The sequence below is a fragment of the Xylaria bambusicola genome (assembly GCF_022495145.1).
Source record: "Xylaria bambusicola strain CBS 139988 unplaced genomic scaffold F5B22scaffold_10, whole genome shotgun sequence".
Classification (NCBI taxonomy): Eukaryota; Fungi; Ascomycota; class Sordariomycetes; order Xylariales; family Xylariaceae; genus Xylaria; species Xylaria bambusicola.
Genome location: NW_025953563.1, coordinates 510,861 through 532,079, shown reverse-complemented (window position 1 = coordinate 532,079; position 21,219 = coordinate 510,861). Strand labels below are relative to the sequence as shown.

The 21,219-nt window shown below is 49.9% G+C and overlaps 7 protein-coding genes across 7 annotated transcripts; 4 read left to right on the top strand and 3 right to left on the bottom strand.

Moving 5' to 3' along the window:
* Positions 1-315: 315 nt before the first annotated feature.
* F5B22DRAFT_644338 (Rec8 like protein-domain-containing protein) lies at positions 316-2,517 on the bottom strand (the record flags this gene model as incomplete). Its single annotated transcript, XM_047978410.1, has 4 exons — positions 316-2,011; positions 2,057-2,332; positions 2,367-2,439; positions 2,499-2,517. 4 exons carry the CDS (start codon positions 2,515-2,517, stop codon positions 316-318), a joined length of 2,064 nt encoding a protein of 687 aa, XP_047833111.1.
* A 1,103-nt stretch (positions 2,518-3,620) lies between these two features.
* F5B22DRAFT_38411 (D-arabinono-1,4-lactone oxidase) lies at positions 3,621-5,821 on the top strand. Its single transcript, XM_047971308.1, has one exon. The coding sequence runs from the start codon at positions 3,973-3,975 to the stop codon at positions 5,545-5,547; it is 1,575 nt and encodes a 524-aa protein (XP_047833110.1). The 5' UTR covers positions 3,621-3,972; the 3' UTR covers positions 5,548-5,821.
* Positions 5,822-6,173: 352 nt separating this feature from the next.
* On the top strand, positions 6,174-8,671 carry F5B22DRAFT_653492 (uncharacterized protein; the record flags this gene model as incomplete). Its single annotated transcript, XM_047979720.1, has 3 exons — positions 6,174-7,239; positions 7,305-7,507; positions 7,608-8,671. The coding sequence occupies 3 exons, from the start codon at positions 6,174-6,176 to the stop codon at positions 8,169-8,171; spliced, it is 1,833 nt and encodes a 610-aa protein (XP_047833109.1). The 3' UTR covers positions 8,172-8,671.
* F5B22DRAFT_38390 (exosome complex exonuclease RRP43) lies at positions 8,671-10,091 on the bottom strand. The gene has a single exon (XM_047971307.1). The coding sequence runs from the start codon at positions 9,882-9,884 to the stop codon at positions 8,814-8,816; it is 1,071 nt and encodes a 356-aa protein (XP_047833108.1). The 5' UTR covers positions 9,885-10,091; the 3' UTR covers positions 8,671-8,813.
* Positions 10,092-12,144: 2,053 nt separating this feature from the next.
* F5B22DRAFT_38365 (ferric reductase like transmembrane component-domain-containing protein) lies at positions 12,145-15,571 on the top strand. Its single transcript, XM_047971304.1, has 2 exons — positions 12,145-12,319; positions 12,447-15,571. Exon 2 carries the CDS (start codon positions 12,759-12,761, stop codon positions 15,354-15,356), a length of 2,598 nt encoding a protein of 865 aa, XP_047833107.1. The 5' UTR covers positions 12,145-12,319; positions 12,447-12,758; the 3' UTR covers positions 15,357-15,571.
* A 1,423-nt stretch (positions 15,572-16,994) lies between these two features.
* Positions 16,995-18,343, top strand: F5B22DRAFT_634901 (uncharacterized protein; the record flags this gene model as incomplete). The annotated part of the gene is made up of 2 exons (XM_047977059.1): positions 16,995-17,562; positions 17,724-18,343. 2 exons carry the CDS (start codon positions 16,995-16,997, stop codon positions 18,341-18,343), a joined length of 1,188 nt encoding a protein of 395 aa, XP_047833106.1.
* Positions 18,344-19,734: 1,391 nt separating this feature from the next.
* Positions 19,735-20,615, bottom strand: F5B22DRAFT_38320 (uncharacterized protein). Its single transcript, XM_047971296.1, has one exon. The coding sequence runs from the start codon at positions 20,515-20,517 to the stop codon at positions 19,978-19,980; it is 540 nt and encodes a 179-aa protein (XP_047833105.1). The 5' UTR covers positions 20,518-20,615; the 3' UTR covers positions 19,735-19,977.
* Between the last annotated feature and the right edge of the window lie 604 nt (positions 20,616-21,219).

Here is a 21,219-nt window from a genome sequence, read left to right as displayed (position 1 = left end):
CATGTCTTTCAACTTATAGTCAAATTCTGTTATGTCCTAGCTATGTGTTATCATGAACAGATCTGCGATGTCATCTGTTGAACCCATAATCAGGTAGCTAGTTTAATAAAGCCCGAAAATATCGCGAGTGAACCTTGAACACCTAACTTTCACCCAACATGTATGTACCCTGGAGGTTTAAAGATGCGGTTCACGATCTAGCTTTCGTTTCCCCCAAGTCTCGTTTCGTTTTTGGCCCATGACTACGATAGCAAAAGTTCCAATGGAAAATGCAAATGTGGGTGGGGGGGTCAACCTGCTTGCTCGACCCAGGGCTTAGAAATTCCTCAAAAAACCTGCAGCAGCGACTGTCTTCATCCCTATCCAGATAGCCCCGAACGGTATGTGGTCAGCGTCGTATTGTTCAACGTACATTCTACCCTTGGTCACAAGGCAGAGCGTGTGGTAAAAGGCCTGTGCAGCCACGAATCGTGGCGTATCTCTTGGTATGAACATGTCATCGAAAGCAAGCCACTTACGGTTTATGTCGAAATCTTCGTCCTGTCGGCGCTCGCCATTTTGATCGATAGTGTTTTGGACGAAATTGAAGAAATTATATCCCTCTCTGTCAAGGTGTGCTAAGAGGTCGTCATTCTCCGCCTGTACCTCTGTAGCGGTAAACTGCCCGTTGAGTTTCGGGGGGCCCTCAAAGTCAAAGTCAGGTATTCCCTCGAAAGAATATGCCGATCCAAAGTCGCCACCAAAATTTCCATCGCTTCCAAACCCACCCATGAGCACATCATCGCTGTAACGTGCGATATCTTCGGGGTTGTCGCGCCTACCCAGAGGGCTAGAGAGGTCGCGACCCTTGTGAGCCGAAGCAGGGGCGCGGACGGATGAGCCAGGAATTGCCGAAGAGCCACGATTCCAAGGCAAAAGCGTAGAAGATAGATGATCCGACATGGCGCGCTCTTCTTCTCTGCCAACTTCTGGGAGTGCTTCATCAGCGAAGGGATCATCGAAATTGTAAAGTTCATCCTCTTGAGCAGCTCTGGCCTGTTCCTGTTCCTCACCATCCTCTATCAGTCTTCGTCTAACCCGTCGTTCTTCCTCTTGCTCCTTTTCCTCAACTGCCTGCGATGCAGTGCGACGCCTACCACGTGGCTTCATGATCTCAAGGCCCGTGATAGTCGTGAATAGCTTATCCCCAGAAAATTCAACAGCTAAAGGGTGAATATACCCCGGCACACCAATGTGCTGGCCGATGTTACCAATTCCAAGCCCGAACGTAAGAATCATCGCATTTCTTTTGGCTTGGGCTGCCGGGATGGAATGAGTAAGTTTGGGACCGCAGTTTTCTACGTAGTGCGACTGCCAGTTGCGAAGCGTTCTTCGGGAAATTTGCGTCTCATCATCAATCCGTAACCTTCTCTGTTTACGAGCTGACACCTGCCGGGCAGATTTGTTGTCATTCCGCCATGGTATATGCTCTTGCCGTTCGGGAAAGGGTTCTGCTTCTGGAAGCGGCTCTTCCTGCATAATTACATCCCCGTCATCAAATAGATGTACTTCATCGAGCTTTGCAGCAACGTTAAGCACATCACTTTGACCTTGGATGGGTGGCAAGTGAGGAAGTTGTGGCTCCTCATCTACCATGACAGGCCCTGCTGATTCGACGATATTTCCATGCTCGTCAACTTCAATACCCCAATCGCCGTGTGTACTAAACATATCGTTGTCATTTTGAGGCAATAAAAGTGGCTCATCGTCTGGTTTTTGCATCGAAGATAGGCTGCCGAGCCCAAGGGGAGATCTGTGATAGTCCAGTGAACTCGAATGATCGATATCAAGCTGGATCATGAAGCCCTGCCCTGGGCTTTGAGAGCCCGAAAGCTGAGAACTCTTGGGGGACATCTGAGACGACGTCTTTTGGGTGCTGAAATGGCTGATAAGCACAGTCTCTGGGTTGAACTGCGGTAGCGGCATGTTGGGATCAAACGCGCGATCGTCTTCAACCAAGTTGTCTTCTGGTCTTCTAAATATCAGCTTGGCCCCGTCAATATAAGGAGCTGCCTACCTAGCTCTTCCTGCTTCAGGGTCTAGCTGATTGTTGGGAAATGCTTTGAAGAAGAACCTCATCTGATCTTGGACCTTCTTGGCATCTGCAGCTAAGTAGGCGCACTGCTGGCTGTGCACGCGCGAAACACCATACAAAAGGTTACCTTGGAGGCGCAACGCAATGGGTGCTCCTGGCTCGAGTATTTTCTCGCATGCTCTTTGTACATCGACCTCTTGTATGGCCTTGCGAGTTACTTTTCTTGTACCCGACGTGTTGCTGGTGGTGGCAACAAGCCTGTGGCATATCAGCAACAAAACTCGCACTTAACGCCAATGTGAAAGCTGGCAGGCTCTGAGCAACTTGCCAGATGGTAGCAACGCCGTATTGGCGACTAGTTAGGACTTCACATATCAGTTAGTAGCTAAAGGTTCAGCCGTGTCAAGGCTTCGGCAGCGCTTACTTTCGTGACTGTAAAACATGATGGAATTTGGGCATCGGGTTGGTGATGTAAGTCATGAATACTGTAAGAATGTTGTTTGTAATTGGACCGTTAAACCTCAGATTACGCCATACGTAGGAGATAAATATATACGGGAAATGGAGTTCGCAAGGTAGGTCGCCGGTGTGAGTGTAGCTGTGGGTTGGTGAAGATGATTAAATTCAAGAGAGACATACCTAAGTACCTACCTACCTAGTAGCTACCTAAGTGATTTATTTTCTACCTCCTGCCTACTTATCCGGGTTGATTGAACGTGAAGTGCCTGCCTAACCTACATCTAAGATGCTGCTACCCGAGTACCTGCCGATACATATGGATGGGTGTAATTACCTGCATAGTATTCACCTAGGCAGGTATATGGCATGTATCTATCTGGTTGAATAGTACCTAATCGAGCAAGAGCAATCAAGCAGGAGCCGTGGCTTCCACGGAGAACTTGAAGGGACATGTGAAGGAAGGTGCGCGAAACCGACGCGGTTTAGAAGCCGTGATGGTCATTGGTGCAAATCACTCAGCCTCTTCAGAACATGCCGGGCGATTTGTGATAGGTAATAATTGGCATCCTAGCATTCTCCATCAGTTAATGCCACCTCGATACTATTCACTTTCTTCCTTAGTTAATTATCTCGCACGCATGCTGGGGTATGTAGGTACCTCTAGATTGGCTATGTACATACTCACGTGTTAGCGACTGATCTCTTCCTTTGGATGTTTGGCCGCCTTCGAATCTCAACTTATGTAGGTAGTTGAGAGCAACGGATCGTTTTCCATGGCGTCTACGACTCGCAGGGCTCGTGCCCAGTGTGTAATACAGCTTGGATCTTACCTATCTATAGAAAGGATGTCGCTCGCAGTTGGATTGGGTAGAATACAATGTACCCGGCTAAAAAAAATTGTTCAAGAATAAACGATTAGGTTGAGCATAGATTGGCATTCAGAACGTCTTTCTACGCAATAGCTGATTACCTAAGTGTCATGCCGGCAGTGTCGAAGCTACCTGCTCAAGTCTATGGACGAGCCAATCATCGGTGCCGGATCTGACACAAGAGACACTGCCGCATGCCAGATCCCCTAGATAGATCTCTGCGATCTATCTGTCCCATTTTCCCACCCGACCCGAAAACAGTATTATTCATCTCGATAACTGAGATCCAATATCCCCTCTCTCTTTTCCTTCATCTCTCATTTGAATACCTTTGTAGTCTCATAGTATGGGACGCCGTCTTCTTTTTGTCCATCGTCCTCTTAAGAAGGCGACCGCTTGATCATATTGCTAGTATTCCTCTGCTCTACCTCGTAGCTAGCAAACGGCCCACTTAGCTATACAGGCGCCAAGGAAGCCTCGCAAAGATCAAAACCTTCAAGTTCTTGAACCCGCATACAGTCTCTACTATAATTTTCACTCCCTGCGCGTTTCACTCATCTCATCGCCACCATGGACCCTCTCCTGACCGCTGAGTTGGCCAGGTGCGATGACGGCGTCCCCTTCAACCCCAAGTTGCACCATGCTCACAGCACATGGGCTAAGACATTCCTATCCCGGCCGGATCTCTACTTTCAGCCTGAGTCCCTAGAAGAGATAGAGAAAATTGTGAAGTTGGCCCATAGATGCCACCGTCGCATCACGACTACTGGCTCTGGTCATTCTCCTAGCTCCTTGACTTGTACCTCATCTTGGCTTGTGAACCTCGACAAGTATAACCGCATTCTATCCCTCGACGAGAGCACCGGCGTCGTAGTTATGCAAGCAGGGATTCGTCTTTACCAACTTTGCGATGAACTAGCAAAGTACGGCCTTGCCATGCCTAACCTTGGAAGCATTAATGAACAATCCATCGCTGGCGCCATATCTACCGGCACTCACGGCTCTAGTCTCCGTCACGGTACCATGTCAACAAGGATTCTGTCATTGCGAATCACTACTGCCGATGGAGTTTCACGGTTCTGTTCCCCTGACGAGGACCCTGATCTCTTTCGTGCCGCTGTACTGTCTCTCGGCGCATTAGGGATTATCACTGAAATTACTTTTCAAGCTGTCCCCGAATTCACCCTGAAGTGGCAGCAAGTTATTGATGATGATACCAAAATGATGAATTCCTGGAATGAGGACCTCTGGACTCAGACCGAATTCGTTCGTGTCTGGTGGTACCCTTACACACGAAGAGCAGTCATTTGGTCTGCGGAGAAGACCTCTGAACAACCTGTCGACCCCCCGAGCTCTTACTACGGTGGTGCGCTTGGCTATTATGTTTATCATAACCTACTCTATGCTGCCCAGTATATTCCCCGCATTCTTCCGTGGGTCGAGTGGTTTGTATTCGGCATGGAGTATGGTTTTGCAAACGGCTCAAAGTCCCAAGCGATCCAACCCAGCCGCCAGGCGTTACTTATGAATTGTCTGTATTCCCAGTTCGTGAATGAGTGGGCAATTCCCCTCCACAAAGGCCCCGAAGCTCTGCGGAGACTTAGTAGTTGGTTGAATCAACTGCCACCAACCGACCCGGACTACGTGCCACACAACATACCATTTTCCGCCAAGGACTTGTGGGTGCATGCCCCAGTCGAGGTACGAGTTTCGGATAACTCTTCAGTCCCTCTAAATAACCGGCCTCTTCTCGATCAGACGGTTGAAGATGGTCCGACCCTATACCTCAACGCGACACTCTACCGACCTTACCATCACGACCCACCATGTCATGCTCGTTATTATGAGGCATTCGAGTGGCTAATGCGAGATTTGGGTGGACGTCCTCACTGGGCAAAGAATTTCCAGACAACGGGCGAGGACCTCGAGAATATGTACGGTGACAAAATCCAACAATGGCGAAAAGTTCGGGAGAGAGCTGACCCTAATGGTGTATTTGTTGGGCCTTGGCACCGTCAGAATGTCCTAGGAAGTGGAAACACACTCTTACATGAGGAGGTTGACAGTGGCTCAGTAAAAGTATCTGATAAGATAGTGCTCTTTAGCGGCACTGTTTCAACGGAAAACAATGTTTTGAGGAAATAGTAGGCTCAAGCTTTATAAACGTGGCAGGCAAGCTAGATTTTCACATCTAATATTGTACACGTCTTCTTCTTCATTCCTAAGTCTGATATGGTTGTAAAGACTGAATGTCAGTGAAACAGTACTCTTTGCCCATTATTAGAGCTAGAAGGTCTGGTCATGAAATAGCCGAAACTCAGCCAACTACACAAGGGGTCTCTGTACTGGGCAAGGTGCACAGAGTGAGTTCACGTATGAGGGCATCTCTAGGACAACAACGCAAACAACATAATTTCACTTTGTGTACTCACCTTGGTCTTATTCGCTACATACTTAGGTACCTTAGCTGTCCACAGCTTGTTTTCGCATTCTCTCAAACTTTACACACAAACCCCGCAATATGAAATCTTCCAACGTCAACATCTTCCCCAATAGTGAGGCCAGAACCAAGAAAAAGTCCACTCTGTTCCTTTCCGCTGTAGAGTTTTCTATATCACCAGCAGATACATTGGTAGTGAATAGAGTAACAGGTATTTATATTTTCAATTCGCCCCTGGGGCTTGAATCGTACTTCGGTACCAAGTTCATGTGCTTACCCTCTTGTACAGTCCTTGAACTTCCATTCACTGACTTGTGCCCTGTACAAAGAGATGAATAACCGAACACTACTTCGACGACCTTCATGGCTTCCTTGTCCAACCGACAACACCTATTATATTGGTGCTTCTGAAGTCACGGACGAAGCTTGGGACGATATCTTTGAAGCCCTATCCGAGTACCCGGAACTTAACACTGAACATTACCAGATTGGCAACCCTTCCACAGAAAGTTACATCGCTGACAGACTTGGATGCCTTTTACCCAAGGAAGATTATCAGTACAGCTGTGAACAAGTCTCGATTTGGAAATCTCTAATGGCTAGTCCCATGACTGTGCCCAACGAGGATTTGCAAAAGATCATTCCTTTGGGAAAGGTTGACTTATCAACTCTACCCAACTATGAACGTCGCTTTTTCGTGTCTACTTGGACAATGTCTGTTTCCCAGTATCACATCCTCGCCGACCACTTAAAGAGTGAGGAAAGAACTTTCGAAGAATTAGATGTCTGGGGTACATTCATTGAAGACGAGGAGCTTGAGCCTACTGCTACAATATTCATTCGCTACATAGGATTTTGCGGCACCCTTGAAGCGCCAATTGAGCCCATGGCGGATATCTATCACCAAACAGAAGATGTCAGATCCGGAATCCTAGCTGATTTTCTGAAGGCCCTTCTTGCCGTTCTCCCAGCTGTCGCAGCAAAGCGTGAATGCCACGTGATCCGACACGAATTAGCCACATGGTACTGGGATGAAGAAGATGGTAAAAGGTTCCCCGAGTTGGCGCATTCAGTACTAATTGAGTTTTTCGGCGCTTCTTCACTTCTTAACCGTCACCCCGATTTTAAGTTGTCTCAATGTCTCGCTGAACGCAGCTCCATGTTAGCCAGCCTCAATCTGGGGTTTGACAGCAGTGTTATTGAGGGCAGATACAACTGTCCCGTATCAATATTGTCGGAGCTACAGACGCATTTCATGAATATGAAGAGTTATTTTGCCAGTGGTGCTGCCCCGGGGAAGTACTCACCCCTGGGTGTGTTATGGCTAGATGACGCCAAATGTGCAGCACTGCTTGGTCAATCTATGCCACGATTCTACAAATCGGATCGAGCTATTAGTAAGGAGACCCTTATACCTGGTTAGATCTGATGTCAAAGAGCAGTACTGACCTTTCTGATGAAGTGGTTGTTGCAGCACGCGGCTTGCACATCAATGATTATTTACACGGTCGCCCTTTCTCCTGCAGCCACGACCTGGACAATCGATTAATTGGTCAGCTACTTAAGCAGTTCAAGGATCTAGATCTGCGTGCAATGCATGCAGCACCGTTCGCATACTACTGTTTAGCCCCCTGGCCAAAGCGCGATTCTCTCAAGGAGGCTGTTGTACGTTCTTTGACCCAGGCCTTGGAGAATATCTTCCAACTAACCATGTATGCAGAAGTTCATGTGGAAGTACTTCCAAATCGTTAAACCGTTGGTGTAGGTCACCTTCGGCAAAGAGATGGCGGCAATTATCGTCAGGGAGTCTGGCTTTTATGGTCCTTACACCACTCAAGTATTCCTCGATGAAGCTGGCCAGCCGATTCAAAGACGCATCGGTCGCCACCATTTCATTCATGTGCCACTGCTGGACCCCAGCCGATGCCGCTATGGTGAAGATTCCGTGGATGAGGCTGCTCAACGCTTCATGCAGACCTCCTTCTGGAACGCCATGCTTATTGGCGATATGATCATGCACGTCCTTGATGACGAAGAGGCCATCCAGAAAGAGATGAACAGACTGGATGAGAAGCGTTCAAATGACCGCATCACCGGCTATCTGTTGGGGAACGAAAGGGACCTGTGCGAACCAGATGATGATGTAGATTCCCCTGCCGCTGGACTTGCCGAGCACAACGATTCGCCGGCCATCTGCTCCCTAGCCATGCAGTTGTACCAGGAATCATTGACTGCCACTGACTGGGGTGAAGAATTTTCTGCAGAATTCGATCAAGATGCCAGAGCGCTGGCCGAGGTGGTCGAGGAGGTGCCTCAGTTCATTCCGTGATCATCAGTTGCACGCCCTTCACCCATTTGCACCCAAATGACGCTTGATTGTTTACCCCTTAACCTGCTATTGTTATATGTTCGAAGAAATGGTATAGCCATCATTGTCCTTTGCAATGCTCGGACTTTGGCCTTCGACATACAAAATCCTTTTCCTTGATTTTCTTTTAGGTTCGACACAGGGCCCTGCCTATGAGGTAACCGACATGGGCTTCTTGTTAAAAGAGTAGCCGTGAATACTGGCTGCGTTGGGCTGACTCTCTAGTATATTGCGTTTCATCTCTCTACCCTTCTCGTGTTGTCTCAGGCAGACTCCTGGTGAAGACAACTTGCCCAGCATACACATTGCAGTGTCCATGAGGCAATGATCTTGATATGAAAATTTGTGTGGTGGAATTTCCTTTCGTTTCGGGTTGCCCGTTACCTGCCTACTTTCTACATCGATAGGTAGAGACCCAATAAAAATGCCAGATTGATCTATGACCTTCCGTATTTGTACTGTGCTGAGAAGTAAGTAAGAGCATTGCGTACTTTAATAGGGAGAAAAGCAGCTAGTATAGTTATAGGAAAGAAATGAGCAAAATGGGTATCATTATTTCTCATTACATCTATCTTCATTATATGCAAATGTATGCAAAACGCGTCAAGTAAGCGCATTCCTGAACTCCCGCCATCTACCTTCAGCAACCTGCACAAATCTCCCTAGAACGTCAGCTCCGACGACGGTGCCGCCACTCTTCGATATACCCAAGATCTTGGTGTCCTCGCCTTCGGCAGAGCAATCCACCACGACCGTCACAGTCTCGTCGCACAGGGACTCCTCGAACCGGTCCGGGTCAACCAAGATCCAGAACGCACCCTTCTCGCCGCCCGTATTCCGGCTTTGGAATTGCTTCAGTCGCTCCTTGGCCGTGAATACCGCCGTGGTGCACGCCACGGGAAGTCCGGACACGGAGAGTGGGAGGGGGGCTTCGCTGCGCGAGCACAGGACTATTTCGCGATCAGCATCCCAGCGCGCGCGTGGTAGCTTCGTGTCACGCAGCGCCGCGAGCACGGCTGCCCAGGCGGCGTCGAACGGGTTTCCGTCAAGCGAGATGAAGAGGAGGTCGATGTACAACACCCAGTAGGCCATGACTTTCCGCGCGGGGGCGTCTATATCTTCTCCGTCCGTGGCATCTTGCATGCTCTCGTCATCGTCATTCCCTTCTCCCGCTGCGTCATCGTCGTTCCGCTCGTGATATATCCGCAGATCTTCGGCGTTCAGAACACCGGAGTTGTGCAGGAGCGAATAGACGCGTGTGCTCAGTGTCTGTGCTAAAGTTGTGGGGGGTACGCCTGGGAGAAAGTTCGGCGCACAGCCTGTGGCTAGCTCGATGTTGGGCACGAGGAGATCGTAGTCGCGGAGCTCGTCTGCGCCGCTTGCCGTGCTGGAGGGCGAGGACCGATAGTTTGGAATTTGCGATGTTGTCAAGGTCTCGCCTCGTACGCCACATATGACGGTTGTGTCGCCCGTGCGCACTACCGCGCTTCCATGGGCATGTGTGAGGGAAGAAGTGTTGATGGCGGGTGGTCTGGCTTGCGTTGGCTGGCGGCCGTTTGTGCGGGATGATGGCGTGCTAGTGTCTGAAGGCTGGAGGTTTGCGAGGAGATATGGATGCGGGGATAGCTTGGCGAAGGTGGCGCTCGAGAGCGTGAGGGAGCTCTGTGTGGCCATCCTGGAATTGACTGACTGTTCGCGAGGGATTCTCGAAGCGTGGTACTACAAGGGTTGTGACGTGAGCTGTGTTTAATAAGAGGTTTTGGAAATTTCAACGGGGCGCCTCAGCCTCGCGGGGCTACATAGTACAGGTGCTCGCTGGCTGCTTTGGTGGGGTTAGATAGGTACCTTACCTAGGCACCGGTATAGTGAATTTAGCACCTGTATCTGCAAGGCCACAGGGCCGCATTGGATGACTGCAATGCAAACCAACAGCACGCCTAACACGCCTAAAACGCCTACCGTTTGCTAAGGCACATGTAAGCACAGCCAGCGGCATCTGGGATGGTGGCACCGCAGACCATCGGCATCAATTGACATCATAAAGCTGTCAGTAACACGATGGCAGAGGCGTCTTGACCTCCAATCAAACGAGGTCCGCTCAACACCATCAGCTCAGCTGTGTTACCGGCATATTCATGCCTTGTACTTCGAAATACCGGTACTATCTATCACATGAAACACCCCGACAGCTTCCGTCCTTCGTCCTCTAGAGTAAGCAATAGGTAGGCAATTGATGAAATGCCTCCTCGGCTTATGTTTGTCACCGCGCTTTACGCCGAAATCTACCGTCTGTTACACCACGACATTCCAGTAATATGTACTTCATGATTGGGCATGTACATACTAAGTATGTACCTAGTATGGTCCTGACAGCCCATAAGACGTTCGAATTTGGTTTACGGCCAGCTATTTGCAAGGTTGGCTTATATCGCATCTACCCAACGACTCGACTATCTAATAGCCAAGGGCCAGCTTCTCCATTAAATACTAAGTAAGTAAGCGCAGTGATTTACAAACCAGGATAGGTATTTCGACATGCCCGAGACTAGGTATACTAGATACCTCAGCTTGATTCTAGACAGCTCGCTTATTTTCTTGTGTTCGGCGTCGAAGCGCTGACGGCATCAGCTACGGCAACGTAGGTGTGGGAAGCGAGGGGAGTCTTTCTTTGGCTATCATTCTGTGGCCAACGCATCTGGCTAACCGGTAGATACTTGCACTCAACAACGAGGCAAGGTGACGGTGACAGTGACGGATCACCTGGATCCTAAACTGGATGCTACCTGCCCAGCGTACCAACCAGCGTCTATCAACGGGAGAGATACCTAGAAAGATCATTACGACGTTGATATAACCGATCAATGGAATCGGTTGCAGAACGTGCTTCCCGCCGAGAGAGAGTATTCAATCCAGACCCGAAGGTTTGCACACAAGACGTCTGCAGCGTGCTACCTGTCTGTCACAGTGACGGTGGGAGCAATCTGCTGTCTTATCGAACGACGAGCGCAACTGTCGAATGAAAAACGCCTGATAGCTTCAATCTCTTCCGGGAGCTATAACAGCTCACCCTGAGCTATACTAGCTAGACTAAATAGTCGAGTTAAGTACAAGGGGTCAAAGTCTGTCTGTGCATCCAGATTCGCCAGACCGACAACGCGGATGCTACCCCTGTGGAGAATCAGCCGAGAGCTCTGGCAAATGAGATCAGCCTGTTACGCGCCCACACACGCACTTCGACTCCTTCCGCTTGTTTTTGTACGTGTAAATCCGCTTTCGTCGGTACAGTCATGGTGATGGACGGCAGTTATTGCTGGGGTCATGGATATGTGATTTGATTTACTTACATGTAGTCTATCTTCTTTCTCAGCTGCCGGAGTGAGTGACAGGCAAACATTCACAGAACATCAACTTCTCGCCGATGATTCTATCAATACACCAGGTCAAGTCCTCGACAAAGCTACAAGACCGGATCTCTCAAGGACGCAGGTTGCTGTGTAGCAGTAGTTTCTCTCGATTCCGGTAACGTATAGGTGTGACGAGCGACTCTCCGACTCGCTGCATCTTCTCTCCCCCCGTCCTGGTCGGGTCTGGGTCTGGCAAGATAGCGGTCCCAACCACCCTGTGGAATTCCTGTCACTCTCTGTTCGTTTGGCGGGAACGCTGCATATCCGGTCACTAGTGTAGGTACAACCAGCAGGTTGCATGGTGCAGTTTGGTGCAGTGCCTCGGACCCTGGTCATCTTCCCGGCGCCCGCATTGACGATCCTGGTCACAACGGCCCGCCAAGGGTGCTTGATTGTTCAACTCGATCTAGCGTCTACTCCTCTTTCGTACATTCTGCATGGGATTGAGTGCTGTCTGCGGGGAATGAATCGATCGTCGCCAGCCAATATTAAAGTGCGGTCAACCGCTGGGCCGGTCCCTATTCCTATTTCCTTAACTAGCACGAGTCCCCGGTGCACGTTGCTGGCATCTGATTGAACGATCGCTTCGAGGTTGGATGAGTCCCGTCTCGCACACCTGTGATCGTTCAAAAAGCTCATGATCCACCGTTCACAACGCTTACATAGTATGTGATGAGGTGACGCTTCTCTACATGTAGACGATGAGTATGTCGATGTCCCCACCTTGTTCAAGGTATCTATAGTTCATACCCGCTATCTTCATCTGGTATTACCCCAACACCATCTCGACTACTCTGATTCCTTCTTTGCTCTCTTCTTATCCTTGGCCAAGTCATGATTTCACCAGGGCACATGCACCTCGAGGAGTGCTCCTGACTGTGCTAGCTTTGGGGGTATCCAAGGCATCCTCTACGGAGCTCACTCATATCTACTATTCGATTTGTACGAGTGCGAAGGGCGGTTCATCTTATATATCCGTCGAATTTCGGAAAAAAAAAAACTAGGACACATAGGTGACCAGCAGCAGTCTAGAAACAGTCCTAAGCATTTCACCAGCGCGCCTTCAGTACTAAAACAAAAAGGTGACTGATGCCATTGAGACCTACGACATAGTGTCTGGGAAACGCGAACCCATTCATTCGCCATGGCGCCAAACCACCCGATTATGGCGAGAGCCATTGGAATCGTGGAAAGGCTCACTAAGCGTATCTCCATACCGGTTACGCCATCAAGCCCTCCTGGCTTAATCGAAGCAACCACGGTCGATCCATGGGAGAAGTCAGGGAAGTACGGCCTCGCATGGACGTATTTCAGCTTGGCTTTCATAGCAGTCGTGGTAGTTGTGAGAATATGGCATTGGTGGCAAGATAAGATACGACAAGCCATCTATAAGCAAGAGGTGGAGCAACACTACCGAGATTTATACAGCCTCGACCCGAACCAAGTCGTGACCGGAATGCAGACAAGCCAGACCGGCAGACATTTCTTTCCCGAACAGGCCGGAGAGAAAAAGGATTTCAAGCCTAAATCTGACTTCTCTGCTGTCGGGCCGGTGCTCGATGCTCTGGCCTTGTTCAGATGGGTTTTCTACCGACCAATTCCCGATATTGTATGGCGCAAACATCGGTTTACATTTTCGTCGCTCGCCGTTCTAACTGTTGGATTTATTGCGCTCGCGTTTACGTCTTTGTTTGTCTTTCTCAAACAGCCGCTCTATTGGCAAAGTATTCAATACGGTTCGCCACCAGTCGCCATCCGAGCTGGCATGATCGCTGTTGCCATGACTCCTTGGATTATAGCGACTAGTATGAAGGCGAACCTGCTTACACTTATCACGGGCATCGGGCCAGAAAGACTAAACGTATTTCACAGATGGGCAGGATATCTCTGCCTTTTCCTCTCACTGATACACACGATCCCCTTTTTCGTTCAGCCTGTGTGGGATGATGGCGGGTTGAAGATCTACCAAAAACTTTTCCCTCAAGGCGTCATATACGGTACGGGTATCGCATGCCTTGTCCCCTTAGGATGGCTTTGTGTCGCATCACTGCCTTTTATCCGTAGAATAGCCTATGAGTTATTCATCACACTACACATTCCCGTTGGGATCTTGTATGTCGGTCTACTCTTCTGGCATACAAAAAACTACCTGGCGACTTGGGACTACCTATATGCTACCATCGCTATATGGGTCTTTTGCTATATTTACCGCCTATCTAAGTTAAACTGGGTTAAGCCATGGCGCTCATCATTCTTGGTGGGGGACGAAGCAGCCATTACTCTAATGACGGAAAATGCCATTAAAATCACCATCCCAACTCAGATGAAGTGGAAGCCTGGACAGTTCGTATACCTCCGAATACCAGGAATTTCATTCATGGACAATCACCCCTTCACTATCTCATCACTCTGCAGTGAAGATTTCCCTTCAGAATACGGGGAACAATATAGAGACTGTACTGTTGTCTTCAAGCCATACGGTGGCTTTACACGGAGGGTCCTGGAGACAGCCATAGAGAAAGGGCCTTTCCACACGTATCGGGCATATCTTGACGGCCCTTATGGCGGCATGCGCCGAGAGCTTGCCGCATTTGACACATGCATTCTGATCGCTGGAGGAAGTGGTGTTACCGCAGTCATGTCTCAATTGTTAAACTTGATTAAGCGTATGAGAGATGGTAAAGCAATCACGAAAAAAGTGGTGGTAGTGTGGTCGCTCAAACGACTCGAGGCAATGGATTGGTTCCGTGAAGAGCTGCGAATCTGCCGTGACTCGGCACCCCCAGAGAGTGTGACATGCAAGTTCTTCGTTACGTCGGCAGTTCGGCAGTCACGAATTTCACCACAACATCAGCGTGCTCCTCGCCCTCTCAGCAATGTCTTCCATGATAGATTAGACGGGTTCGTAGCTAATATTGCTTCGAAGCGCCATTCGCAGATGATTCGAGACGAAGCGCAAGGAAACCCAGAGTATGAGGAGCAGCTCCGGGCCGAAGATGAGGATAAATTTACAGCGCTTCCCCAGCAAAAATATCTTCAACCTAATTACATCCCTCCTCAACATTCACAGCCAGCAAATGAATTATCGCCTCAAGAAGAGTCCTTACGTCGGTTAGAAGGCCGAGCTGGTGTTGATGAAGACGTTGAAGTGGAAGTACCCCAGCTCAATGCAAACGGATATCCGGAGGATAAGAAAGGGGAGTTCCACTTTCCGCCACTCAAACTGCGTCCTGATATGCAGCCACATTTCAATTACGGCCCTCCCTCCCCGCGAAATTTCCCGCCGTCGACCGGCCCAGAAGCTGCTACGAGTACCCCTCCGCAGGGCGCGGTGCATCCACCCGAGCTTGCCCATCTCCGTACGACTAACCTGCCAGGCCAGTCAGGGGCACGGCCAACATCTACTTTCGGTCCACCTTCGGGATTCGACTTCGGTTTCCCTGCAACACCAACAGAGTTCCAGAAAAACTTGATGCGCTTTGCCTTCCCAGTACCTCACCAGATCGATGGTGGATGGAGCGTCGAGTACGGACGACCGGATCTAGCGTACATGCTTCGGGAGTGGACAACCGGAGGCTCTGACGGGCGAGGTATTCTGGGACGGAGAACCGCCGTCTTCGTCTGCGGCCCGGCCGGCATGCGTGTCGGCGTAGCCAACACTGTAGCTCGGCTACAAGCTGAGATATGGGGTGATCCCATGCTAGAGGAGATCTTCTTACACACAGAGAACTACGCACTATAATACCAGGCTGGAAAAACAAGGAGCATGAGGAGCCACTTGTATATATCATTGGGCAATTGGGCGATTTACGACATGTATGTATTATCTGTGTGCGTGGAGGCAAGACCCCACGTGCTGGCTGGCCTATTTGTTACGAGGAGCTAGCATTGAGGGCAATGCGATAAGCTCGGCGTTCTAGGGTGTTTTTCGAGATACCAACTGAAGCATATACCTATATGACTGGGCGTTGTTTGGTGCGGTGGGCACTTGTACCAGTACCTGAGGGAAATGTCTTGCGATGATGAGACTGATTTTTAGATGATACCTACAAACTGAATTGTTGATCATTTAGTTTCGGTATCTGCTTAATATATCCTTTCTAAGCGTATATTTAATCCTCTTCAACGTCGTGATGTTCCAGGTTGTCAGGTTCAGACAGTGTTTCTTATTTTAAGCAGTGACTATGAACTTAGAACCAATAGCGAATGAGGTGGACATATAACTCAAGAGGTCATGAGAAAAGTTGTAGCAGATGGCACTGCACCACCGGCTGTATGGTCCGAGGGCCGTTGACGTATTCAGAAAGCCCCATCTGAAGCTTGCACGGCCACGTAACATCAGAGTTGGGTTACATGTATAGGCATGTATAGAAGCTTCAACTCCCTGCTGTACACTAGAAATGGAATTTATGGCTGCAACAGCTGCAACCTAAACCCTCCTGATATAAGTAAAGTGGACGGTTGAGGATAAACCGGTTGCTGTCAAAAGCGTTGTGTAACGTCTGCCAAATAAGGAAAGTAGAACACAAAGTAACAACACACAGAGACTCGGAACTTCAGTAATCTCCTATTTGAGACATAGAATCTGTGCCTAGGTACATCTACGTAGTCATTAGATAGACAGCACAGGTCATCATGTTCGCCTCGGAGAGAGAGGGCTTTACAGTGTGTCTTATACAGTGTACATAAATAAACTAACTGTGTTCAACGTCCAATCCCATCAAGCTTTTCTTTCGTACTGCCCTGTATGGCTAGTTCAAGGCTCTCAAGCCGGAAAAGCTCACACCTGCATCTTGAAAATGTCCATTTACCTTCACTTGTATCAGCGAGGAGGAGGTGCGCGCTGATTCAAGAACACATCCTTTCCATTTATAGTGAAGGGAGTCAGCAATTATAGTCGCGGCTGAGACCTTTGCCCAGACCTTTTCACTCGATAATGAGCACAGACCATTCATCAGTGATCCCTCATATGAAGCTCCCAGGATGAAACAAAAGTAGGGAAAATCGAAGAGACTCGGCTGCCAGTACCACTAAACAAGCTGGGAAGTAAGTCAGTATATGGAGAACAAGTTCAAAAGACGTGTATTTAGAACAGAAACGCCACGGTTACAACAGGATATCATTTGGGTGAGAAAAAATGGCCGACAGTGAGAATGCAGCCGACGTTGATGTGGAGATGGAAGGGGCCGAATTGGATATTGGCCAGGTCAACAAACCGGCTGCCGGCAGGACAACCAGCGCCGACATCCTCGAATCAACACCTCAGGCAAACAACAGCAGCTTCTTTCACGTCTCTTCCAGTTTCGAGTTGAAGCCAGATCCAGAGGAGAAGAACCCACCGCCACCAACACCATCTTCATCGCCCCCAGGTTCCTCCAATATGAGGTCAGCACCTAAGAAGAGGGGCACAGCCGCCACCAAGAAGTCCTCAAAGAAGGCGAAAGGGTCCAAGTCAAAGGCCAAGTCTACGGGTACCTCTGAAAAGGGCGGAGAGAACGAGGGCAGCTCAGACGATGAGACCGACAACGGTCCGTACTGTCTATGCCGAGGACCGGACGACCACAGATGGATGATAAGCTGTGATGTGTGCGAGGACTGGTTCCACGGCGAATGCGTCGATCTCAGCAAAGAGATCGGCGAGAAGCTCGTCGAGCGCTTCGTCTGCCCGAACTGCACGGATGGCAAGAAGAATTACACCAAGTACAGGAAGACCTGCGCGCTGCCTAACTGCAAGCACCCCGCCCGGCTCTACACCAAGGCCCTCAAGGACAGAAGCGTCTTCTGCTGCAACGACCACTGCGACGCCTGGTGGGTGTCTAGAATCTCCACGCTGCCCACCAAGGCTGCATCTAAATCGGCCCTCGAGGTCCTCACGCAAGAAGACTTGATCGGCCTGCTCATCGCCACTGCTGATAAAGGTGGCTGGAAGCTAGGCGATAAACCATTCGGTACATTTTTCTCAATCATGTCTAACCACTCTCTTTATACTCAACACGCATGTCCTGAACGGATTATACCCCAGAGACAATCACATATTCTCCTCACACGCCTCCTACTCACTGATACATATTCCGCGAATCTCATCTCCAATAAACTGACAACCTCCCAGGCAACATCGAAGGTCTCTGGGCAAACGGTCTCCCGACACGTCCAGACGTGCTAAGCGAAGAGGAGCAAGCCTTCCTCCAAGCATCGAGCGCCGAGCGCCTCGCCCTCGGCAACGAGATCGTGCAGTACAAGAAGATGATGCAGCTCCTCGACTGGGCCAACTCGCGGCGCCAGGCGGCGCTCGAAGCCGGCAAATTCACCAAAGACAGCTGCGGCTACGACTGGCGTCTCGACACGGTGTCCGTGCGGTCGCAGTTCGCCGCCTGGCTCGATACCCCGGAGGGCCAAGCCGTCTTCAAAGCCGGGAAGCTCGAGGCTCCCATCACCACCAACACCAACAATACTGATAATCATAATACTACTGCCACTACTACTAACCACGTCTCCGCGGAGCATATGGCCGACCCGGCCATCCGCGGCACCTGCGACCGGAAGCGCTGCAAGCCCCACGCGGGCTGGTATAAGTTACTGATGGGCGTCGTCCGGGTGCTCATCAAGGAGACGGCGACGGCGGCAGCCGCCAAGCTTGAGGCCGAAGAGGCCATGCGGACCGCCGCCGAGGCGCGGTACGAGAGGCGGCAGCTGGAGAATAACTACGTCGAAGTCCTCAGCGAGGACTAATTACGCCCCCCCTTCCCCCCTTTCCACCGTCTCATCAACTTGACTAAAATCGGAGAGATGGGGGGAAAAGGGAAAGAAAAGCAAGGAAAGAGGAGAGGAGTGGATAGGAGACGAGAGAACACGAGATATTGAGATCGGACTTTTGTTGCATGTCCCTCTGGCCTGAATCATCATCGCCTTTTTATTTATATAGCTACCTACCTACCTGTCTTGTTTCGTTGTCGGCAGCTATCCGCGGCTCATTATTCCGAGGACGGACGGAGCGACACTACCACGTCTCCCAGTATGTCTATCTACCTGATTACGAATAGGTAAATAGATAGATGAATGAATGAGCAGTGGTAGTCATCATCGACGTGAGGCAGCCGCATACATGCATGTATGTATGTATGTCTCACATTCCTGGCAGGGACTATTTCTAGGTGTCTACCTGCTCAGGCAAATACAAATGACAAAACATCATGTTTCACAAAAATAGCCGAGTCAGTCAGTTACTTGCTTCATTTCATGGCCTGGAAACTTTTTTTTTTTTTTTTCATTCTTTCTCTTTTGCTTCTCTCCAGCATATACTATGTAGATTATAAACCAAGCAGGTAGGTAGGTGGGTAACCACCCAGGAAACCAGGGGAAGTAAATAACTACATCATATTTTGAATGCTTCCTAGGCATCTCACACTTCCTCTGTACATCTCCAAAGCCGGGAAACCTCATAGATAAACAACGACGTCAGCTCTTACAATCACCCATACTCCTAAATGAAGACAAAATAAATCATTTCGAACAAATGGTATCATAATCCCCAAATAGAACAACCTGAACCCGAGGAAAACTAACGACAAAAAGGTATTATTGAAAACAGATGAAATGCACGGCGAATAATAAAGCTTTCGCAAAAGCTGGGTTGATAGACCCAGAGAGGGGAGAGGGGAGGACAACGCGGAATCTCGAGAACTTCGTCCTTGCTGATCGAGTGATGGCAATTATGCAAAATTACCAAAGAATAGTACCAAAACAAAAGGCAACCCGCTTTCCCTCAAACTCCGTTAATATGTGTAAGGAAAATGTTCAGAATCTCATGACGCAGCCGCGAGGCTATTATTCTCACTCTACCATCTCTTACAGCCGTGAGGCTCCCACTTTGCTCTAACCAGGACATGATGATGGTCATCGGTGACTCTGTCCAAGACCTTTACTTTTCATCTTTTTTTCTCCCTCCCGTTCACGTCGACTGCTCGGTATGTTGTATTTAATATTCCGGTAAGAGGTGCCGACGCGCGGTGGCCTCTCTTTTATGTGTGGCAGTGTTGTCACACCGCCGCATTTTTTGTGGTGTTGTTGAATTATGGTGGACTAGCAAACATTCGCTGATTAATGCTTTGCCTCGGTTCGTATTGTTGTCACCTTGTAAGCTTGGATGGTGCAACGAGTGGCAGCGTCTTTGTTTGCTGCTGAATTTCCCCCACTCTTCTCCTCTTCCTTTGCAATTTTTGAGGTCTTCTAACCTGTGGGTGGGTTTTGGTTTTAGTTTCTTTCCTGAAGCAGATGCATGCGCCTGCGCGCTCTTATATCTTAGAAAGGAATAGCTTTTTTGGTGCATCATTCAGCGCGTGGCTATGAATAGGGACTAATATCATTTAATGTCGGTGTCGACGACTCGAAGACCCACTGGAATGGCCATGATGTCGATGGGAATGATGATGGCGGTGGCCGTCGCGATCTCGCCGTGATGTGTTCGAGTACTCTAATTCACGCTCCAGCTGCTCGACACGCTGGCGGTAGTCCCTCACGATATCCCGGATGTGGGCAATGCGGTCGAAATCAACCTCGAGCTCATCGATCTGGCTCATGATGTCCTGGAAGCGCGCAATCTCAGCATCGGCGTTATCCACCAAGTTGCCAGCACGGTCATACTGCTGCATTGTCACGATGGAGCTCTGTTCGCTGAGATACTCAATGCGAGCTTGGATCTGATGCATCAACCGGTCGAGATGGCGCGAAAGGGTAGCGAGGCTAGAGCTGTCGAGTAGAAGACGGCCCTGCGACGACGCTCGGCTGGCGGCGCGTGAGGATGAGGACCCGGCGGCCTGAGCCTGGTGGTATCTGAGAAGTGCGATCTCCTCGTCCGTCAGGCCCAATTGCGTGTCCTCGACAGTGTTGACCTCCGTCGACGGCATGTCTCGTGGCCCACGGCGGGAAGCAACACTAGTAAGTGTGCTGCGTCCAGGACGACGGTGGCGGCAACAACGGTACCGAGGACGATTCTAAACAGGAAGGCCGGGGGATGACAAGGAGAGTTCGCAGTGACTGCTACAGCTTAGCAGTCAATCAATCAATCGCTATGTAGTGTGGGTAGGGGCAGGGGCACGAGTATGGTTGGCGGGCACAGGCGGGGCAGATGCAAATGCGGATGCGGATGCAACGTCGCCTCGATTCGGAGTCGAAAGAGGAGGATGCGAATGCGACACCCTCAGGTAAAGCGTCGAATGTACCGAGGCGCACAGCGGCTTCATTGTCTCGAGACGGCGATGACAGGCTCGATTGTCATCGCACGGTGGCTTGCGTTTGATTTCGGTTGGCTTGAGCTGGGCCAGCAAGCAGGCAGGAAAGACAGACAAACACGTGGGCACAGGCAAGCAATACAAGGGCGGTCAGCTCTTTTCCTGCTTATTTACCGTTTCCCTTGACGAAGGAGAACTGCCAAGGAGATGTGCGTTTGACTGTTAGATAGTGGGATGGATGGCTGCAGCAGTTCGCAGGGGGGGGGGGGGGGGGGGGGGCAAGAGCCAAAAGGACGGCAAGGGCGAGAAGGGGCACCGAGAAGAGAGCGGGGGTTTTGGAAAAGAAAGGCTAGGGTAGGTTGTTTAATCACACACGAG

Coding starts and splice junctions, on each gene's coding strand:
- F5B22DRAFT_38411 (XM_047971308.1), top strand. CDS start 3,973: ATGGACCCTCTCCTGACCGCTGAGTTGGCCAGGTGCGATGACGGCGTC.
- F5B22DRAFT_38390 (XM_047971307.1), bottom strand. CDS start 9,884: ATGGCCACACAGAGCTCCCTCACGCTCTCGAGCGCCACCTTCGCCAAG.
- F5B22DRAFT_38365 (XM_047971304.1), top strand. CDS start 12,759: ATGGCGCCAAACCACCCGATTATGGCGAGAGCCATTGGAATCGTGGAA.
- F5B22DRAFT_38320 (XM_047971296.1), bottom strand. CDS start 20,517: ATGCCGTCGACGGAGGTCAACACTGTCGAGGACACGCAATTGGGCCTG.